General features: G+C 44.3%; 1 protein-coding gene across 8 annotated transcripts; it reads right to left on the bottom strand.

The window, feature by feature from the left end:
- Nucleotides 1-3445: 3445 nt before the first annotated feature.
- On the bottom strand, nucleotides 3446-18500 carry EDA2R (ectodysplasin A2 receptor). 8 transcript variants are annotated; one of them, XM_083722368.1, is made up of 9 exons: nucleotides 18390-18500; nucleotides 16635-16758; nucleotides 14265-14375; nucleotides 12602-12780; nucleotides 11788-11873; nucleotides 10594-10758; nucleotides 8864-9010; nucleotides 7279-7361; nucleotides 3446-4001 (listed from the first exon to the last, which is right to left on the bottom strand). In XM_083722368.1, the coding sequence occupies exons 2-9, from the start codon at nucleotides 16680-16682 to the stop codon at nucleotides 3915-3917; spliced, it is 906 nt and encodes a 301-aa protein (XP_083578494.1). In that variant the 5' UTR covers nucleotides 16683-16758; nucleotides 18390-18500; the 3' UTR covers nucleotides 3446-3914. The 8 variants fall into 8 exon arrangements, with proteins under 8 accessions (XP_083578494.1, XP_083578490.1, XP_083578493.1 ...); XM_083722364.1 differs by having other exon boundaries at nucleotides 6850-7361; nucleotides 18390-18491; XM_083722367.1 differs by having other exon boundaries at nucleotides 18269-18461.
- Nucleotides 18501-18947: the final 447 nt, after the last annotated feature.

The following is an 18947-nucleotide window of genomic DNA, read 5'->3' as shown; positions in this document are numbered from 1 at the left end:
ATGGGTATTTAGTTTGTCCTATGGGGGAAAAGATCTTTTGAATCCAGAAACCCTGTCCTCGTTCCTTCTCAACCATAGCAGCTGGAGCAAAATCTGCTTCAAGATTTATAAATCTATAAAAAGCAGTACATTTTTTTTAAATATACCCCTTGCAATGCAGGAATCACAGCTGGAGAATCCCTGACAGATGGTGATCTGACCTCTGCTTAAAAATCTCCAGGGAAGGAGAGGAAAGGGAAAGTGAACAAGAATCTGTCAGATCTTAACTTGCAAAAATGTATAAAACAAAAAATAAGGAATGTTGGAAATGTAAAGAAAAGGAGGGGAATTTCGATCATATGTGGTGGACTTGCAGTAAAGTGAAAGCTTACTGGGAAATGATATATAATGAGTTAAAGAAATTGTACAAGAGTACATTTGTTTAAAACCCAGAAGCGTTCCTATTAGGTATAGTAGGTGAAGAAATCCCAAAGAGAGATCAAAAACTGTTTATGTATGCAACTAGGGCAGCAAGGACTCTTTTAGCCCAAAAATGGAAACAAGAAGAAATACCAACGGTTGAAGAGTGGCAGACGAGGATGATGGAATATGCAGAATTGGCGAAGCTGACTGGGAAAATTTGAAACCAGCATGATAAAGCTTTCTGAAAGGACGTGGGTAAATTTGTACAATATTTGAACGACAAGCAAACAATTAACAACACTAGCAGGATTGATCTAAAAGACTTGTAATGATTATGATTCATACCTTCTTATATTTATGTAAAAATGTGACAATTGAAATGATGAAAGATAAGCAGGAAAAAATACAAATGCTATGACACAGAGAGGAAATATGGTAACCATGAAGTGGGCGGGAGGGATGTTGAACAGCTCGTAAGAGCAAAATTTAATGTGGAAAATAAGGGTGTATTTAAATATTACAAAATGGAAAACTAATAATTGTTATATATTTTTAAAAAGAATCTGTCAGATCTCAGTCACCATCTGATTTCAGCATCCATTGCCAAATTACTTGTTTGGGAGTGACACTAACTGTGACCATGCACATTCCTACCACACCCACACATCCACATTCAGGTCATTGAATCATTCACACAAAATACAGTGGTACCTCGGGTTAAGTACTTAATTCGTTCTGGAGGTCCATTCTTAACCTGAAACTGTTCTTAACTTGAAGCACCACTTTAGCTAAAGGGGTCTCCTGCTGTTGCTGCGCCGCTGGAGCACGATTTCTGTTCTCATTCTGAAGCAAAGATCTTAACCCGAGGTACTACCGGTATTTCTGGGTTAGTGGAGTCTGTAACCTGAAGGGTACGTAACCTGAAGTGTTATGTAACCCGAGGTACCACTGTAGTCATATTTGGGATGAAACATTACTGTTCTATACAATATGGGGTTGCTGGAAAAGAGAAGTAGGGAGAGAGGGAGGTAAAAAAAAATTACATTGTATATGTGCAAAGCTTTTGTGTCAGCATCACGTAGACAGGTATTTTATTTTGCTGGCACTGCGAAAGTACAGAGGGCCCAAGGCATGGTTGGTTGCAGACACCTACCCAGCCCTATTGAAATCAGTTGGAGTTACTTCCAAGTAAAAAACCACAGGCTGCCCACAACCTTTGAGAAGAGAACATTTCCACAGTACAGAGATAATCACTTCACAAAAGGACCTGCTTTTAACTTCTCTTTCTTGAAGAAGAGGGTAATTCTTTGTGGACCCTATATTTGCAATTGCACAGTTCAATATGCACATACACCATGCTAAAGCGTGGTGTTGATAATGCCAAGGTTGCAAGTTCGGTCCCTGTATTGGACAGTTGCATATTCCTGGTCCCTTCCAACTCTACAACTCTCTGATTCTATGGGCAAGTTTACAGGGGATGTAGATGAGGATACTAGAACAGGCCATCTTTTTCAGAGTGAACCTCAGTGCTTGGAGACAGCAGTTTGCAGGGATAGCTTAAAAGGCATGGGCTTGGGGTGCAAATTTAATTGCATACATGTGTGTGACAGGGTTGTGGTGGTGCGAGGAGATGGTCAGAGAAAGCTGGCTGTGATATGGTCCTGTCAAGATACTGGGAGCAGGGGGAGCAGCCAGGCTGGTCTTGTGCCATCCTTGAGTCTGGATTATTTGCTTCTTCCTGGTGCAAATTAGCCAGATGACTCCAATTAAGCTTCATGGCATCAGGGGCCCACTTCTGATCTTATTCTTTATCCTATGGTTTTAAATCTGAGGGGCATTGCAAGGGATTGAGGAAATACTCTGAGGACATGTATCAATCAATAGGAGTATGATATTGAAGCTGGAAGGCTTCCTAAAAATGAACAGCATTGATCGTGCATTATAATATATGAACCTTACCATAAGATTGCATTTCTGGTTCTGAGGCAAGGTATAGTTTCCATCTCTCTTAATCAATACAACAATTAGGGGATTCAACTAAAACAAGTAGAGGATTTATCTTTGCCCTTTGGGGATTTTTTTTTAAGGGGGGTATTATTGTTTCCAGAATCCCAGTAAATGAACCAACCAGTAAAATGAGAGTGCAGATCCTGTACAAACAGTGGAATGAATTGGATGAACAGTAAACACTTAAGACATTACAATATACACCGATATATTTTGCAAATCCCTTTTTTAAAAAGTGCCACAGAATTGCACATACACAGCTGAATTTATAAAAGAAAATGGCAACGGCAAAGATACTCTGAAACTACGGCCTTTGATCTTGTCTACAGCTGCCAAGAATCTACTTTGTACCTAAGGTGCCAAGAAACAAAAATGTAATGCCTTGCCAATGGAGATCTGGTTGAGCCAAAGCTGCTGTTCAGTTTTAACCAGTGCTCCCCCCCCCCCCGGGGGAACGCATACCCCTAAACATTTTGTGAATCTAAGCTTGGCCTCATTGAGGGGCAGTATTTCAATATGAGTAGGAAAATGAGAGTACCCCTAAACACTTTCTTTGTAAATTTCTCAACAGGCTTTCCTAAACGTTTTTAGCTGGCACCAAAAAGAGTAGGTAGGGAATTCTCAAGATGCTGCCACACTAAAATATTTTTTGAAGGGAGGGTGGAAATAAGGGGAAGTGCTCCCCTGCTCAGAAAAGCACCCCAAGGTGGTTTGAGCATGTTCGATGGCCACAGATTGTTGACTGACTGTATTTGGGGGAGAGGAACAAAAACTGAAGGGTGGGGAAGTGGTTGGAGCCCTGAATAGAAGTATTACACACTGCAACGTTTTGCTGCAGGTGCTCCTTATTGGAGATTTAATCATTTATTATCATCCCACCTTTCCTCCAGGGAGATCAGTGTACATGGTTCTCCCCCTCCTCATTTAATCATCACAACTACCGTGTGAGGCAGCTTAGGCCCAGAGTGAGTGACTGGCACCCAAGGCCACCCAGTGAACTGTCGCACAGCGGTAAATTAATCAACGCAGAGTCTTCTTCATAAACAGAATTAAACTTTACTGAAGAAAATTAACTTGTTCATAAACAGCATAGTTAAAGAGCATACACAGAGTGCTCATAGTAGCTATCTGACTCTTCACAGAGGTGTAGTCTTAACTACTGATTAACTAGAGTCCTGGAGCCACTCTTGTCTGCCTTAGATTTACATTCACAGTAACACATTACAACAACAGCACAGTTACTACACTGGGCCTGCCTGCAAACAGGCTAAAATTTATAGAATGAGTGATCCTGTAGATAAATTACAATGATTCAGCAGTTTGCTTTTAACAATTATCAGTTTTCAGGCTTGAATGATTGTGTAGGCCTTGCGTTACTTATTCTGCTCTCAAGAACCTTTGTCTCATGACTTGAGCCTCATGTCCAAGTGGAGAATTCAGCCCTGGTCTTTCCTAGGTCCTAGTATGACATACTGACTCTGATGTCACATTGGAGCACAACTGGACTACTGCTTCAGCTGGCAAATGGTGCACACTTCTTCACCTTGTGTGGCATCGTCAGTCTTGACTCCGAGGTTCCAAACATCACTCTCCTGATAAGGGGAAAAATAAACAAATCAGCTAGTAGGAAATACTTGCAGGGCAATCTTGTCAACATCACTCTGTCAGCACTAGGGGTGGGCAAATCTTTCTTTTTTTGTTTCATTCTGTTTCCTCTTTATTCCAAGTTCAGTTCTCAACACTTTGAATGTTTGTGTATATACACACACACGCCCCTCAGGAAAACTCAAGTGTTTTAGTGCAACTTCTTCCCATTATTCCCATTTCTATATGACTAACACACGTTCTTGCAGAACAATTTCCTCTTAGTACAATGAATTTTTGCACCTGACTTTCACCAATACACACAATTTTATTCATGATTTATGCTGGTATGTGCTTTTTTGCACACATCACTTGGCTAGAGAAGTCCAGGTTTTGGAGGATGGCTGTCTCAGTTTTGAAACCTGTGTGTGAGGCAGGTTTAAATCAAGTTTCTCCTCTGTCCCTAGTCAGCATCCATTCTTACAGAGGCAGAGTGGGTGCCATGTGGCACCTGTAGGAGTGGGAAATCAGGAGCAGGCTTGCTTCCCAAAACACTTCTGTATGTGCCTAACCCAACTGACATTCATAGTGTTAACAGGTATAGTGACTGAGATGCTCACAGAAGTGTAGAGTCATCTAGTCCAAGCTCCTGCAAAGTTGCTTATATGCTGTTCAGCTTTGGACCATTATTTGCTTTGAGCACAACTTTAGAAAAGTGGCAAAGAAGTATTTAAGTACTATATGAAGGCCATACCCGCTAAGAACTAATGTATGTGCACGATCACCTTACACCATGTACACCCGCTCAATCCAGTTAACAGTCGAGCATTCTAAAACTAAAGTGGTGATTTTGGGGAAGAAGAGAAAACCTCACAGATGGAGTTTGGACAATAATTCCATTGAACAACAATGCTATTATAAATACCTGGGCTTGGGTTTTAATTCAAAACTGTCCTGGAAGCCACACCTCCTCGCAGCTAAACTGAAATCCTCTCACTTGATTCATTCTTTATTACGGTTTGCAGAGGTCAGGGGCGGGAGTTTAGTTGCCCCCACAGTTAAGGTATTTCAAAAGAAGATTGTGCCACAATTATTGCACGGTGCAGAGATTTGGGGATATAGATATAGTAATGTCTTCCCGTTAGAAGTGGTGCAGAAAGGTATACCTGCCCCCTTTTTAAGATCTGAAGCAGGGCTAATTTCCTTACAAACCAGTGTGCATGTAGCGCTAGCCCTATTCTGGCTGAAGTTGGCTAGCATGAGTAATACTAGGCTCCCTAAAAAATGCTTCCTAGAGCAATTGCAATCTATGCCCCAAAGCTCTTGAGCAAACTCTGTCAATAAGAGTCTCCATTATTATGGGTTTAATGTGGACTCCCTATCAAATTTTACCTCTAACAGAGTCAAACAACTCATCAAAGAAAATTTTTATTTAGTCTCTAAATGGAGGGACCTTCATTCACTGTCCCAGATGTCATATTCATCCTGGTATCCAATATATAAAACATATTTTGGGCTGGAGCAATACTTTATTAATCTCATGCTGGCACTACTTAGAAAAGCATTTACAGCTTTGTGTTTTCAGTGTATGCCCTCCGCATATCTAAAGGGAAGATTTAATAACACCCCTGTGTACCAAAGACTCTGCATCTGTGAGTTGGGAGATGTGGGGGATATTCAACAGTATTTGTTATGATGCTCTTTATATACATCCCCTAGAAAAAAAAAATCCTTGATTACATTCTTTGTTCTCTCTCCAACCGACCTCCCCTTGAGCAAATATCTATTTTGCTGGCTGGCAATAACATATTTATTACTGCACAGGTTGCAAAATTTGCCTTGGCTGCAAGTAAGCTGTGAGCTTAGCACCAATACAAGTATCATTAGGGGAAGTGAGAAGTAGAGTGTTTAACATATGTAAATATGATTTTTGCATTATTGCATGTTTGATTTGCTGTTGTTGCCGTTCAGTTTTAAATTATTTGTATCCTACACATTGTGACCAATTGTAATGGCTTATAGCTTTTAGCAATAAAGATTTCATTCATTCACCCACGCAGCCATTGTCATTTGCAGAACCAGAACTGTTACAGGTGCCACAAAATACTTCTCTGCATTTCCCAGAAATCTATCCTTTTGTGTGCCAACATCTACACTTCAGAACTCCCTGCTTATTTACATCAAGCAGGTACTAATAGAAACATTTTTGTTTACACAAGCCTACCCTGATGTGCAGAATGCCAAGATGAGCTTTAATCTGGATTTCATTTTATCACTGATTATTTTCGATATTATTTTTAAACTGTAAGGTAAAGATAAAGGGGACCCTTGACCATTAGGTTCAGTTGTGACCGACTCTGGGGTTGCGGAGCTCATCTTGCTTTATTGGCTGAGGGAGCCAGCATACAGCTTCCGGGTCATGTGGCCAGCATGACTAAGCCGCTTCTGGCGAACCAGAGCAGCGCACGGAAACACCATTTACCTTCCCTCTGGAGTGGTATCTATTTATCTACTTGCACTTTGACGTGCTTTCAAACTGCTAGGTTGGCAGGAGCAGGCACCGAGCAACGGGAGCTCACCCTGTCACGGGGATTCAACCGCCGACCTTCTGATCAGCAAGTCCTAGGCTCTGTGGTTTAACCCACAGCGCCACCCGCATCTCTTTTTTTAAACTGTATTTACCAGTAATCTCTCTTTTATTCTTTTCGTAAACAATTTCGGTTTTTTACAGTCAAGTAGCCTATAGAAATCTGCACATCAAAACAGCCAGAATAATATTAATAATAAAAAAGGGCAGCCCCTTATTTTCCCTTCTATAGTTTTTTGCTCAAGAGCAGAGAAAGTTGGGTGACTAACCGGCTGCTCCCTGCTTTCAACTGTAAGGTTTTGGAAGGATGAAAAAGATTGAGGAGAGAGCCAAGCCTCTGCTTCTCGGCAGACAGGACATTCAGCAGTTGTAGGGTTCAGCTCCAGCCCACTGCTGCTCCCTGCCTCAGCAGCCCCTTCCCCACGGTGATTCTCTTCTCTTATGGTGGCCAGGATGTCAGCCTGGGTGGAGAGGTTCTGCAGGTCCAGCTCCGTACACTCCACGGGGGCATGAGGCCAGTGGTGTAGCCTCTCCGTGGCACATGAGGAGACAGGGGCCACTGGAGGGCCACTGGGGGCTGCACCACAGTCCTGTCTAAGGTCTGTCAAGGAATAGTCGCTGTAGCCAGAGTCCCTGAAAAAGAGCTGGTGCTCCGCAACGCTCCTGCCCAGAGGAGCTTGGTTGCTGGCAGGAATCACCTGAGCAAAGTCCCGGTCGGGCTCCTGGAAGGGGCAGTGAACCCCAGGAACTCTTGAGACAAAGTGGACAGCTTCAGCCAGACCTTAAAAAATCAGGGGGAGGGGAAAAGAGACAATTTAAGAACATGGAGCAAGATGTTGTTTAGAATTATAGAACTGTAAGGTTGGGACCCCGAAGGCTCATGTAGTCCCATTTTTTCCTGCAATGCAGGAATCACAGCTAAAGATTCCCTGACAGAGGGCCACCCAACTCCCACTTAAAAACATCCAAGGAAGGACAGTCCACCACCTTCCAAGGGAGTCCATTTCATTGTCAAATGGCTCTTGCCCTCAGAAAATTCTTCCTGGTGTTTAGTCAAAATCTCCTTTCTTGTAATTTGAATCCATTGGTTTGCATGCTCTCCTCCAGAGCAAGAGGAAATAAGCTTGCTCCCTCTCCCATGCGGCAGCTCGTCAGGTATTTGAATATGGCTTTCATAAATGCTGTTGAAATTAGGACCCCACCCCCCTCTGCAAATCTCTCAATTTAAAGGCACTGGTTTCCTACAGCCACCTCTCCCTGGTCTCCCAGGAAAGGGAAGAGGAGAAGGTAAATCACCTCATGGATCTCTATGTAGCTAATTCCTCCTCCCAACACCAATGGATTTTCCCTCTGCCTTCCCAAATTGGCAACAGTCTCATCTGTACCTTTGCAAATAAAAAAAAAAAGCTATTCAAAGCAATGGGTCTTCCTGATCATGCTTCCCTTTCCTTGAGTTTCTTCTAATCCAGGGGTACACAAACTGCAACCCCCGGGCAAGATTTTTCTGGACTACAACTCCCATCAGCCCCAGCCAGCATAGCATGTGGTCAGGGATGATAGGAGGTGTAGTCCAACAACATCTGGAGGGCCGCAGGTTGTGCACCCCTGTTCCAAACTAAGAAGGCCAAATTGCTGTTGACTTCTCTCGCAGGCTGTCATTTGCATCTCACCCTCATGATCCTGCTGATATTTTGGTCATAAGAGCCCTGCTGGATCAAGCCAATGGCCCATCTAGTCCAGTGTCCTGTCCTCACAGTGGATGCCGCAAAGAGAAACTCACAAGCAGTCCCTGAGCACAAGAAGCCTTTCCTCTCTTGCAGCTTCCAGCAACTGGAATTCAGAAGCACTGCTGCCTGCAACTGTAGCAGCAGAGCACAGCCATCATGGCTAGTAGCCATTGATAGCCTTCTCCTCCTCCATGAATTTGCCCAATCCTTTTTTTAAAACCATCCAAGTTGGTGACCACCATTGCCTTCTGTGGCAGGGAGTTCCAAAGTTCAACTGTGTAGCATGAAGAAGCCCCTTTTCTTTTATCTGTCCTGAATCTTCAAACATTCAGCTACATTGGATGTCCGAAAGTTCTATTGTTAAGCATGCTAGATTCCTGTGTTTGAATAAGATCCTAAGTATTTGGATACATGAACTATATTGCTTAAAGAAGCGGAGACGGAGAGACAGACAGACAGAGAGAGAGAGAGAGAGAGAGAGAGAGAGATGGAGAAACCACAATTCCTTCACCGCCCGCCCCCTCTGGGCCTCAGAGCATCACCATTAGAGTATTACCTTCCTGTGGCCTTTGCCAAGGACTCAAACGCTTGATGGCTACAGAGAAGGAGTTGGACAGGAACGTGCGGCAAGGGAAGCCAGCAGACATGGCAGAATCTTGAAATGTCCCCTCCTGGTCAGATAAATCCTGACTACTGTGGAACGCTTGAAAGATAAAAAAGATACAGAGGAAAAACACTGTCAACACACACACCTAGTCATCAGCGATGTAAGGAATAAAAAAAAACAGGAATATCAGTCTTGCAAGTAAGTCTTCATACACTGAGAAACTGATACTACATAGCCAGGGACATGGGTGGTGCTGTGGTCTAAACCACTGAGCTTCTTGGGCTTGCCGATCAGAAGGTTGGCGGTTCGAATCCGCATGACAGAGTGAGCTCCCATTGCTCTGTCCCAGCTCCTGCCCACCTAGCAGTTCGAAAGCACACCAGTGCAAGTAGCTAAATAGGTACTGCTGTGGCAGGAAGGTAAATGGCATTTCCGTGTGCTCTGGTTTCCGTCACGGTGTTCCGTTGCACCAGAAGCAGTTTAGTCATGCTGGCCACATGACCCAGAAAGCTGCCTGGACAAATGCCGGCTCCCTCAGCCTGAAGCAAGGTGAGCACCACACCTCATAGTCACCTTTGGCTGGACTTAACTGTCCAGGAGTCCTTTACCTTTTTACCTTGACTACATAGCCATGATGTGAGTCAGTGTACTGTGGTGGATACAGCACTGGGCTAGGACTTTTGAATCCCCACTCGGCCATATGAAGGCCACTGGGTGAGACTTTTGGGTCCAATTGCTGTTTCTCTGTGTCTAACCTACCTCACAGGGTTGTTGGATTAAGTGAGGAGGAAGGAGAACTGCATGTGCCACCTTAAGCTCCATGGAGAAAAGGGTGGGATATAAATTCAGTAAATAAAACAAATGTGTGTTTTATTAATCCCACCTGACCACATTCTGACTATCCACAGAGCTTGTCAAAAAAGGAAAAGAACTAGTCCAGTTATTATTGTGATTGGTAATTAATTACCTATTATAAAGTAAGGACATATGTAACTTAGGACAACCTAGCACCTTTCTTTTATTACAACTCAGTTATTATTACATAATAAGAAAAGCACTGCTCAAACTATAGAAAGCACTTCACAATTAGCATTTTCATTTTTACAACAGCCCAACATGATATGCACCTATTATACCCATTTTTGCAAATGTGGAAACTGAGGACAAAAAGCAGTAACTTGCACCAAGCATCCAGAGGGGAGGTGCAAAGAATAGGTCCTCTGGGTCCCAATAGCCTGCTAGCTACTCTCCATTCTACCTGCTCACACCACACTTAGGAGGTTTAAAGAGCCCTGGGGTAAGAGACACAATTATGGGGCTGTCTAGGATGGTGCAGAAAAGTGGGGAAGGGTGTAGTCAGCAGCAAGAAATGCCAAATGAAGTGGAGAAAGCAATAGAACATATTCTGTAGAAGTGAAAAAAACTCTTGAGAGGTGAGACCTCTCAGCAGGACCAGTGAACCACATCAGTGGCCCATCTCACCCAGCATCCTGTTCTCACAGTGGCCAATGAGATGCCCCTAAAAGGAAGCCCACAAGCAGGACCTGAGCACAAGGGGACCCTCCCCACCCTCCTGCTATTCAGAAGCATGACTGCCTCTGACTGTGGAGGCAGAGCCACCATGGCTAGCAGCCACTGGAAAGGAAGGGGGTAAGAGTTTCTGCACAGGACTGACTCACCATGCTGGCAGTGGTTCTTCCAGATCCGTTTGCAGTAGAGGATGGTGACGGTCACCAGTGCCAACCCAGTGATGATAAACGTGGTGAGGGTCAGCACCACAAAGAGCAGGTCCTGAGTAGCAGGTATGGGATACTTCACCGGCACTACGCTCTCTCCAGAGTCGCCTGCAGACACATCAGTGAGGAATGAACAGCCACAGATGCTTCAGTATGCTCATTAGTAAGGTCACAGATCCCAGTTGCCCTTCAGTAAGCATATTGGCTGGCCAGGAAATGCAAAAAGGGGGGGGGGCTGCATCTTTCCAGACTGCAAAACTGAAATTCGTTGCAGCCCTCCATCTCAGAAGGTTTGCAGAAAACAAAACATTGAAGGAATTGGCAGGGCCACCCAGCAGGAGATGAGCTTCTTTACTTCAGGGTGCATTAATCTGCAGGCATGAGGAGCCGGCGGCAAAAAACCCTTTCAGTGAGGACATGTGTTGCTTCTATGGGTCAACAGCTGCTAAAAGCTCCAAGCTCCATCTATGGAACTCCTTGCACTGACGGGGACAAGGGAGAGTTAGGGCCCAATAAAGTGCAACGTACTGTGTGGCGTAGTGGTTAGAGTGTCAGACTAGGACCTGGGAAAAGACCAGGTTTCATATCCCACACTTGGCCATGAAACTCACTGTGTGAGACGTTGGGGGTCAGTCACTGCTTCTCAGACTAAGCTACCTCACAGGGCTGTGGTGGGGATTTCATAAGAGAACTGTCTATACACCACCTTGAGCTCTTTGGAGAAAAAGATGGGATATAGAAATACAACAAGTAACCTGAAAATAGATAGGGCTTCTAAAGCAACGCTGTTATAATTTTACACAAGTAGAAACTGTGGTCTTGGATACAGCAAAAATAGCTTGCGAGAGGGTAATGGTCTGAGTCAGGTTTCCAGGGGCATGATTTATAGTCTCAGTGAAACTTCAGTGATTTCTTCGCTTGACCAGCAGAATAAGTTATGCAAAATGTGAAATTTTAAATACATGCATAAATTGATACAGATTGTAGAATCTTGCGTTCCCTGCCCCCACCCCCTTAGTATGGAACTTCTTTCTTTTAAAGCATTTCCCCCCTCGCTGCTGCAGTTGAAACAGTTCTAGAATGAAGTGGCATGATGAAATTGCAATCTGATGGGCAAAAGACCTAGCAGGTACTTACAGTCTAGCTCAGAGGAGGGGGTCCGCCTTGTGCAAGGAATGCATTCCTGAGCCCTGAGCCCTCCAATTTGAGTTTTCCTGTAGAAACTGTCAAGAGGAAGAAAAATGGAGCAGACAAGTTATGAGAGCCATATGTACCAAAAGAACCTGAGTAACAGAGGATGCTCTGTGCAGTGGTCATTAGCTCAAAGCCGCCATTGCTGCTGTTTAAGTATTTTTCCAACACTGGCTCTCTGTGTCCCTCAACACTGCGGTGCGAAGGACCAATCCATGCACTCAAATTGTTCCCAATGCACAATTACTACATCCTATGCTGGGTGAATCAATTGGACGAATGCTTCACCATGCACCCAGTTCATGTTCAGTTGCACCAAAACACAAACCAGTGGACAGAGCTACTCTGATGAGAACCTTTTATTTATTTCATAAAGTTTATACACTAAAACAACCACCTCAAAGCAATTCACAAAGAGAACAATATAATTATCTTCAAAAAAACAACTCTTTCAAACATTTAGAAGATAAAAATAAGCAATTAACAAAAAACAAACAAAAAACCCCCACCAACGGTTTAAAACAGACATCAACTTTTTAAGCATCTGGACATTTTGCCTAAACAAAAATGTTTTCAGCAGCTGTTGAAAAGAGTACAGTGAAGGTGTCCCTCTGATGTCAACAGGCAAGGAGTTCCAGTGTTGGTGCTGCTGCACTAAAAGATTGAATTCTTACAAATGTGAAATGGGTATTATGTGGCACTTGTAAGATTGCCAGTTCCACAGGTCCTGTGTTGCTCTTGGAGTTCACCTTGTACTTACCCGGGGAAACACTCTCCACAGGCTGCATTCAAGATGGAGGAGCAGTTGTGTCTCTGGATCCGGTTGAGGAGACTGCATGAGACGCAGGGCTTGCAGCCAAGGTGGCTCAAGTTGTTCTTGAACCTCTTGGGCGGGCATGGAACACAATGGGCACTTCCCCCTTCACCATAACCACACTCCTGTCGAAACACAGGAACAAAGCCATTGACTATAGCTGCAGCCTGAGACCTTGTCCCCCCCCCCCACCAAAAAAGAGCCAGATGAAATGCCACAGGCAGAAGGTTTGTCATCCTTTTCTAAGTTGTTTTTTCCCCTTCTTCTTAACTATCAGTTTCTAAAATACATATAAAAAGCAATCCCCATGTACCTACTGCTATCCAATAAAAATTCAATAATTATACAATGTAAATGACACGGTTAAACACAGTTTGTAAATAGATCCGAATTCATTGCATCCGTTAGGGGTCTTCTACCTGAACCGGTATGGCATAGTGGTTAGATTGCTAGACTAGGACCTGGGACACCAGGGATCAAATGCTACCTCAGCCTGGAAGCTCACGGAATGGCCTTAGGAGCTAGTCACTGCCTCCCAGACTATGCCACCTCAAAACATTGTTATGGGGATTAAATGGGGAGAAGTAGTACGTAAACCGCCTTGGGCTCTTTGGAGGAAAGGTGGGATACAAATGTAAATAAATAAATAAAAATAGTAATAGTAACAACAACAACAACAACAACAACAACAACGGTTCCATTTAACAGATTACACCAGTAATAGAAAGTAGAAACTTTGTTCTTCCTGCTGAATGCAGCTCTAATAATCCAGACCTGCATTTCCTCTAAGGACATGATTTAATTTCTACCCATTTGCAAAGCTAAGGTGAGGGTGAAGGAATGGGTTTCTGTGTAGCAAGTTTAAAACTGACTCAACCCCCCCCCCTTTTGTTCTTTCAAAAGGGAGCATTTTAAAATGCGTAAAACTTGAGCTGTTGAGCAAAAGCAAAATAAGGACACAATTGCATAAACAAGCTCTCTTCTTTATCAGTCACAGCAAGGGATGACCCTGACTCTTTAGGGGAGCAAAGAAAACACGTCAATACTTTATCTTATGTGCTCACCACAAAATACGTAGGGACCGATGTCCAGGAAAAGAAACCCATTCCTTCAAGGGAATGCCTCTGTATAAGCCAGTGTGATTTATAGATCTGTGGACTCCACTTATGTGGGTTCCCAGCAGCTGTTCCTATTCCAATCAAATAAGAGCTGTCTCCAATATTGTAACTGGAGTGATCAATTGAAAAAAATCTTCTACACCAGGAATCTCTAACCGGCATCCCACAGCCAGTGGTGTAATGTGTGTGTGGTGGGGGGGGCATGGTCCCAGACACAAAATTCTGAGGGGGTGCAACCAGGCACTCCCACAGGGATATCTGCCCCACCCTGGTGGGTGGCAGAACAACTCAGGCCCATGGGGAGCTGGGCTCCATCTTTTGTGGGTAGGTGGTGCGGTGCAGCACAGCCTCACTTGGCTCCAGTGAGATGGAGCACTCTGGCACCGACTTGCCCGTCCCAGGTGCTGGCAACCCACACTATGCTGCTGCCCAGAGCGGAGGGGGCCAAGCCCAGAAGGTATTATTGATAGCCCTGAACAGCTTCAGATTACCTTGGAAGGCTCCGTTCCAGGACCACATTTCAGACAAGGGCTGCATCTCCCCTGATCGTCCAGGTACTCATCCTGTTGGCATTTGAGTGGGTTCGCAGGCAACTGTGGTACCTGTCAGAAGGAAAAGAGGTCTGCATTAACTTGCATCTGTCCTTAGCTTAAGGTTGTGATCTTTCCCAGGGACCTGGATGATTGTACAAAACAAAAACCAGCACAACAATCCTTTTTTCTTAGGGCTTAACTTCCTAAACTCCCAACGTGCCTCTGCTTGAACACACAGAAACTTTCAAATCACTGCAAGAGACACCTTTTGGTGCATAATGATGGAAACCCCACAACCATGGTACTGCTGAATATCAGTTATTTGGAGACCTGCAAAAGGGGCACTTTATACACGTCCTGCCTTCAAGAACACCCAGTTCATTAAGTGCATAAGAAGACCCCTGCTGGATCAGGCCATGACTCATCTAGTCCAGCATCTGGTCCTCAGTGGCCAACCAGATGCCAAAATGGGAAGCCCACAAGCAGGAAACGAGCATGAGCCCTTTCTCCTCCCGTGGTTTCCATCAACTGGTATTCAGAAGCATTGCTGTCTCCAGCTGTGGTGGCAGAGCAGAGCCATCATGGCTATTAACCACCGATAGTCTTCTCCCTCCAGAAGCTTGACTAATCCTCTTTTAAAACCATCCAAGTTTGTGGCCATCACCGGCTCCTAGGGGACTGAGTTCCATAGTTTCACTATGTGCTGAATGAAAAGAGACTTCCGTTTATCTGTCCTGAATCTTCCAACATTCAGTTGCATTGGATGCTCAAGAATTCTAGAGTTATGAGAGAGAGAGAGAACTTTTCTCCATGCCATGTACCATTTTATAAACTTCAATCATGTCCCCTCTTACAGTCATACCTCGGGTTGAAGTAGCTTCAGGTTAAGCATTTTTGGATTGTGCTCCGCGGCGACCCAGAAGTAATGGAGCACGTTACTTCCAGGTTTTGCCGCTCGTGCATGCGCAGATGCTCAAAATTACACCACATGCATGCGTGGAAGCGGCAAATCATGACCCGCAGACGCACGGAAGCGGGTTGCGTTTGCTTCAGGATGTGAACGGGGCTCCGGAACGGATCCTGTTTGCATCCAGAGGAAATAATAATAATAATAATAATTTTATTATTTATACTCCGCCCATCTGGCAGGGCCTCCCCAGCCACTCTGGGCGGCTTCAAAAAAATATTAAAATATTGTAATACATCAAGCATTAAAAGCTTCCCTAAACAGGGCTGCCTTCAGATGTCTTCTAAAAGTCTGGTAGTTGTTGTTCTCTTTGACATCTGGTGGGAGGGTGTTCCACAGGGAGGGCACCACTACCGAGAAGGCCCTCTGCCTGGTTCCCTGTAACTTGGCTTCTCGCAGTGAGGGAACCGCCAGAAGGCCCCTGGAGCTGGACCTCAGTGTCCGGGTAGAACGATGGGGGTGGAGACGTTCCTTCAGATATACCACTATACTTGCCTTTTCTCCAAACTGAAAGGTCCCCAACACAGCAACCTTTCCTCCCAGGGGAGTCGCTCCACCCCCTTTGGTTGCCCTTTTTTTGAACCATCTCTACCATATCCTTTTTAGGTGAGGCAACTGGCACTGTACAGAGCATTTCAAATGTGATCCCACAGTATATTTGTATAAGATTTGTGATACTGGAAGTTTTGTTTTTTTCATGGCTTTTTGTAATGATGTTTCCCTTTTCCATGGCCGCCACACCCTGGGTTGACACTGCCTCTGAGCCTAACCTACATTGCAGGGCTGTTGTGAGGATATGAAATTTATATACTGCCCTCCATTACAGGATCACAGAGTGGTTTAATGTTTAAAGACACGAAAATACATGGCATGATAACAAACCAAAGGCTTGGGATAAGAGGAATAAATGAGGGAACAGGGGGTATCATGAACTCCTCCTTGAGCTCCTTAGGAGGAAAATATGGGATATAAAAGTACTCATCCCCATCATCCTCCTAGTAAATTTTTAATACATTTGCAGTGCAATCCAATGCATGTCCATTCAGAAGTAAGTTCCACTGTGTTTAAATGGGACTTATTCCCAGGGTTGTTGTGTTGTTGTTGTTTTTTTTTTGGGGGGGGGGGAGATTATAGCACCACAACCTTATTTTGGCTTTTCAGGAGCTTATCACCTCTGAAACGATATTCTAGCCCACTGATAGCTTTAGCTCTTATGAATTTCTCCAATCATTAGAGGCTGTGCTCTGTAACTCCCATAATGAAGATTTAGATATAATCCTCCAACACTTGCCCTCCCCTCAGCTTGACAGCTCAAGAGAGTTTTATGCAAAGGAGCAGATAACAATGGAGAAGATTCTTACATTGATAACACACGCCACCATAAGCATTAGCCACACTTCCTTCATCATCTCAAACCCAGCAGTTCCTCAGTCAGAAATGCAGCTGGCCAGGCACCCTTGTGAACTTCGTTCCTTAGGATCTAAACTATGAAAGAAAGAAAAAGGGGAAAGAGTAGGGGGAAAATTAAGAATTAAGGTTTTTCCCAGACAGGATGATCCCCCCCCCCAAAAAAAAGTCTCTTGCACCCTGAGATACAAAGCAACTTTGTTGTGACAAACAACTTTCAGCATCACAAATAGCTGTGCCATTCTTAATCCCTGCTCAAATTTTAGTTAGCAAGTCTCAACAAATGAAACTGATCTGTATAAAATGTAACTTGAAAAGAGACGTTGCACATACTTTTGTAAACCAAGAACTCTTTAATAGAAATACATTTTAAAAAAATTAGTTAGCAAGCCAGGAAGGAGCAAAGCATGCATTGGTTGCATTTTTTAAATTTAGGTGAAGGTCACAGTTTAAATAAAACCACGCGTATTACTGCAGATAAGGAGAAATTGTTTAGTTCTCAGTCACTACCAATCTAGATATCAATCTACAGTGCATGATATAGTATTACAATCATGGCCTTGAGGATTTATCTCATATTTTTCCTGTGACATGTTGTTACGAATTTATTGTCCAGCCTTCACCCAAGGTCCCAGGGTAGGTCACAACAGGAAAATGCAGTATTCATTTGGAATATTGGTACTGAAAGTGTTTGGCAGACAGCCTAATTTGGAGGGGTGTGGATTCCATAAACTTTAAGTTTCCAAAGGGTCTAGTAAAAAAACCTTGATGCTACATCATGCTTTTTCTGGTATAATCTCCCTGTTTTCCTTTTCTAATAATTTTAAAACATCAATAAAATTTACGTTTAAAAAAATATTTAAAACGGTTTTTAAAAACTAGCAATCACAAAAATTGTCCGATTCTAAAAATAATAGTGGCTCTGCTTCCGTGGCTTCCAAATTCGTGATGTGCGCTTTTGTTGTCAACTAAACCCCACCACCTGTCATTCCAGGATCCGACCTGTCGGGTTCAAAGAGCCAGAAAGCCAATAAATTCCCTGGAATGAAAGATTAAGCCCCTCTCCTCCACCGACTCAACGCTGCAAGCCCGGGCTTGCCCAGCAGCCCAGCCTCTGGGAGTCCACGTGGACCCGCTTCATCTCCCCTTCGCCTGGCTGCCCTCCAAGCCTGTAGCTCAGGGCTCGATTCCCGAAGAAGCCTGGCCGGGCTCCCAGCTTTAGGAGGCAGGGGCGGGATACATTTCTTAAAAAGTGAGGGATGTAGAGAAGGCTCCTTTCTCCGTCCCTTTTTTCTTTCCTGCATTGCACGGGGTTGTCTATTTGGTCTTTGGGTCCCTTCGAACTGTTCATTTCTATGATTCTATGAAAGCAGTTCCTGCCTGCCCGCAACTCCGCTCCCTCCCCATACTTCTCCGGCTTGTTTTCCCCGTCTAGAAACCGGGAAAGCCAAAAACTCCCGTCTCTCCTTCCCACGCGAAGACAGGCAGGCAGGCTGTGGCGATATGCCTAGACGCGCCCGACGGGGCCTCAGCCAGAGCACTGTGCACACGTTCTCTAAACCCGCGGGCGTCCTCCGGACCCGATTACCTGGGGACACGCAGGACGAGCGAGTCAGCCCTCGGAGTCAAACCGAACCAACCCCAAGGCAGAGACTGAAGGTGGTGCGGCGAAGTTCCCCAGGCGCACACCTGTCAGACTGAACGTTTACCTGAACAGCAGCGAAGGATATATCTCTGGTCTGCTGCATCCCGCGGCGGAGACAAATAGAGAGAGACTGCCCTCCCATTGGCTGACGGCTGAGCCGCTATACGGAGTGCGCTTCCCGAGGGGTGGGGCTTACCGACCAATCAATGGAAGGCGAAGAGGCGAGATAAGAGAAGCCGCTCTCCCATTGGCTGTTGCCCAAGCGCTATGCTGATTGAGCTTCCCGAGGGGCGTGGTTTACCGTGCACACACTGTAAGGATAAGCTCGCTTGGTTCTTTATTATTTTATTCTTATTATTAAATTTTTATTGAATACAAAAAAAATCAAATAAGAAAAGAAAGAAAGAAACAAATTTCATACATATACACATGAGTAGAATTATTTATACATCTATAAAGCAATATTCAAAAAGAAGAGGAAGAAAGGAAAAAAAGAAAAGAAGTAAAAAATAGAAATTTAGAAAATAGAAAAATGTTCACCATAAACAACAATTTCAGATCTATAAAGGTAAAGGGACCCCTGACCATTAGGTCCAGTTGTGGCCGACTCTGAGATTGCGGC

Source organism: Podarcis gaigeae (assembly GCF_964106915.1).
Source record: "Podarcis gaigeae genome assembly, chromosome: Z".
Taxonomy (NCBI): domain Eukaryota; kingdom Metazoa; phylum Chordata; class Lepidosauria; order Squamata; family Lacertidae; genus Podarcis; species Podarcis gaigeae.
Note: the sequence above shows the minus strand (reverse complement) of the source record. Positions and strands in the feature narration are given on the sequence as shown.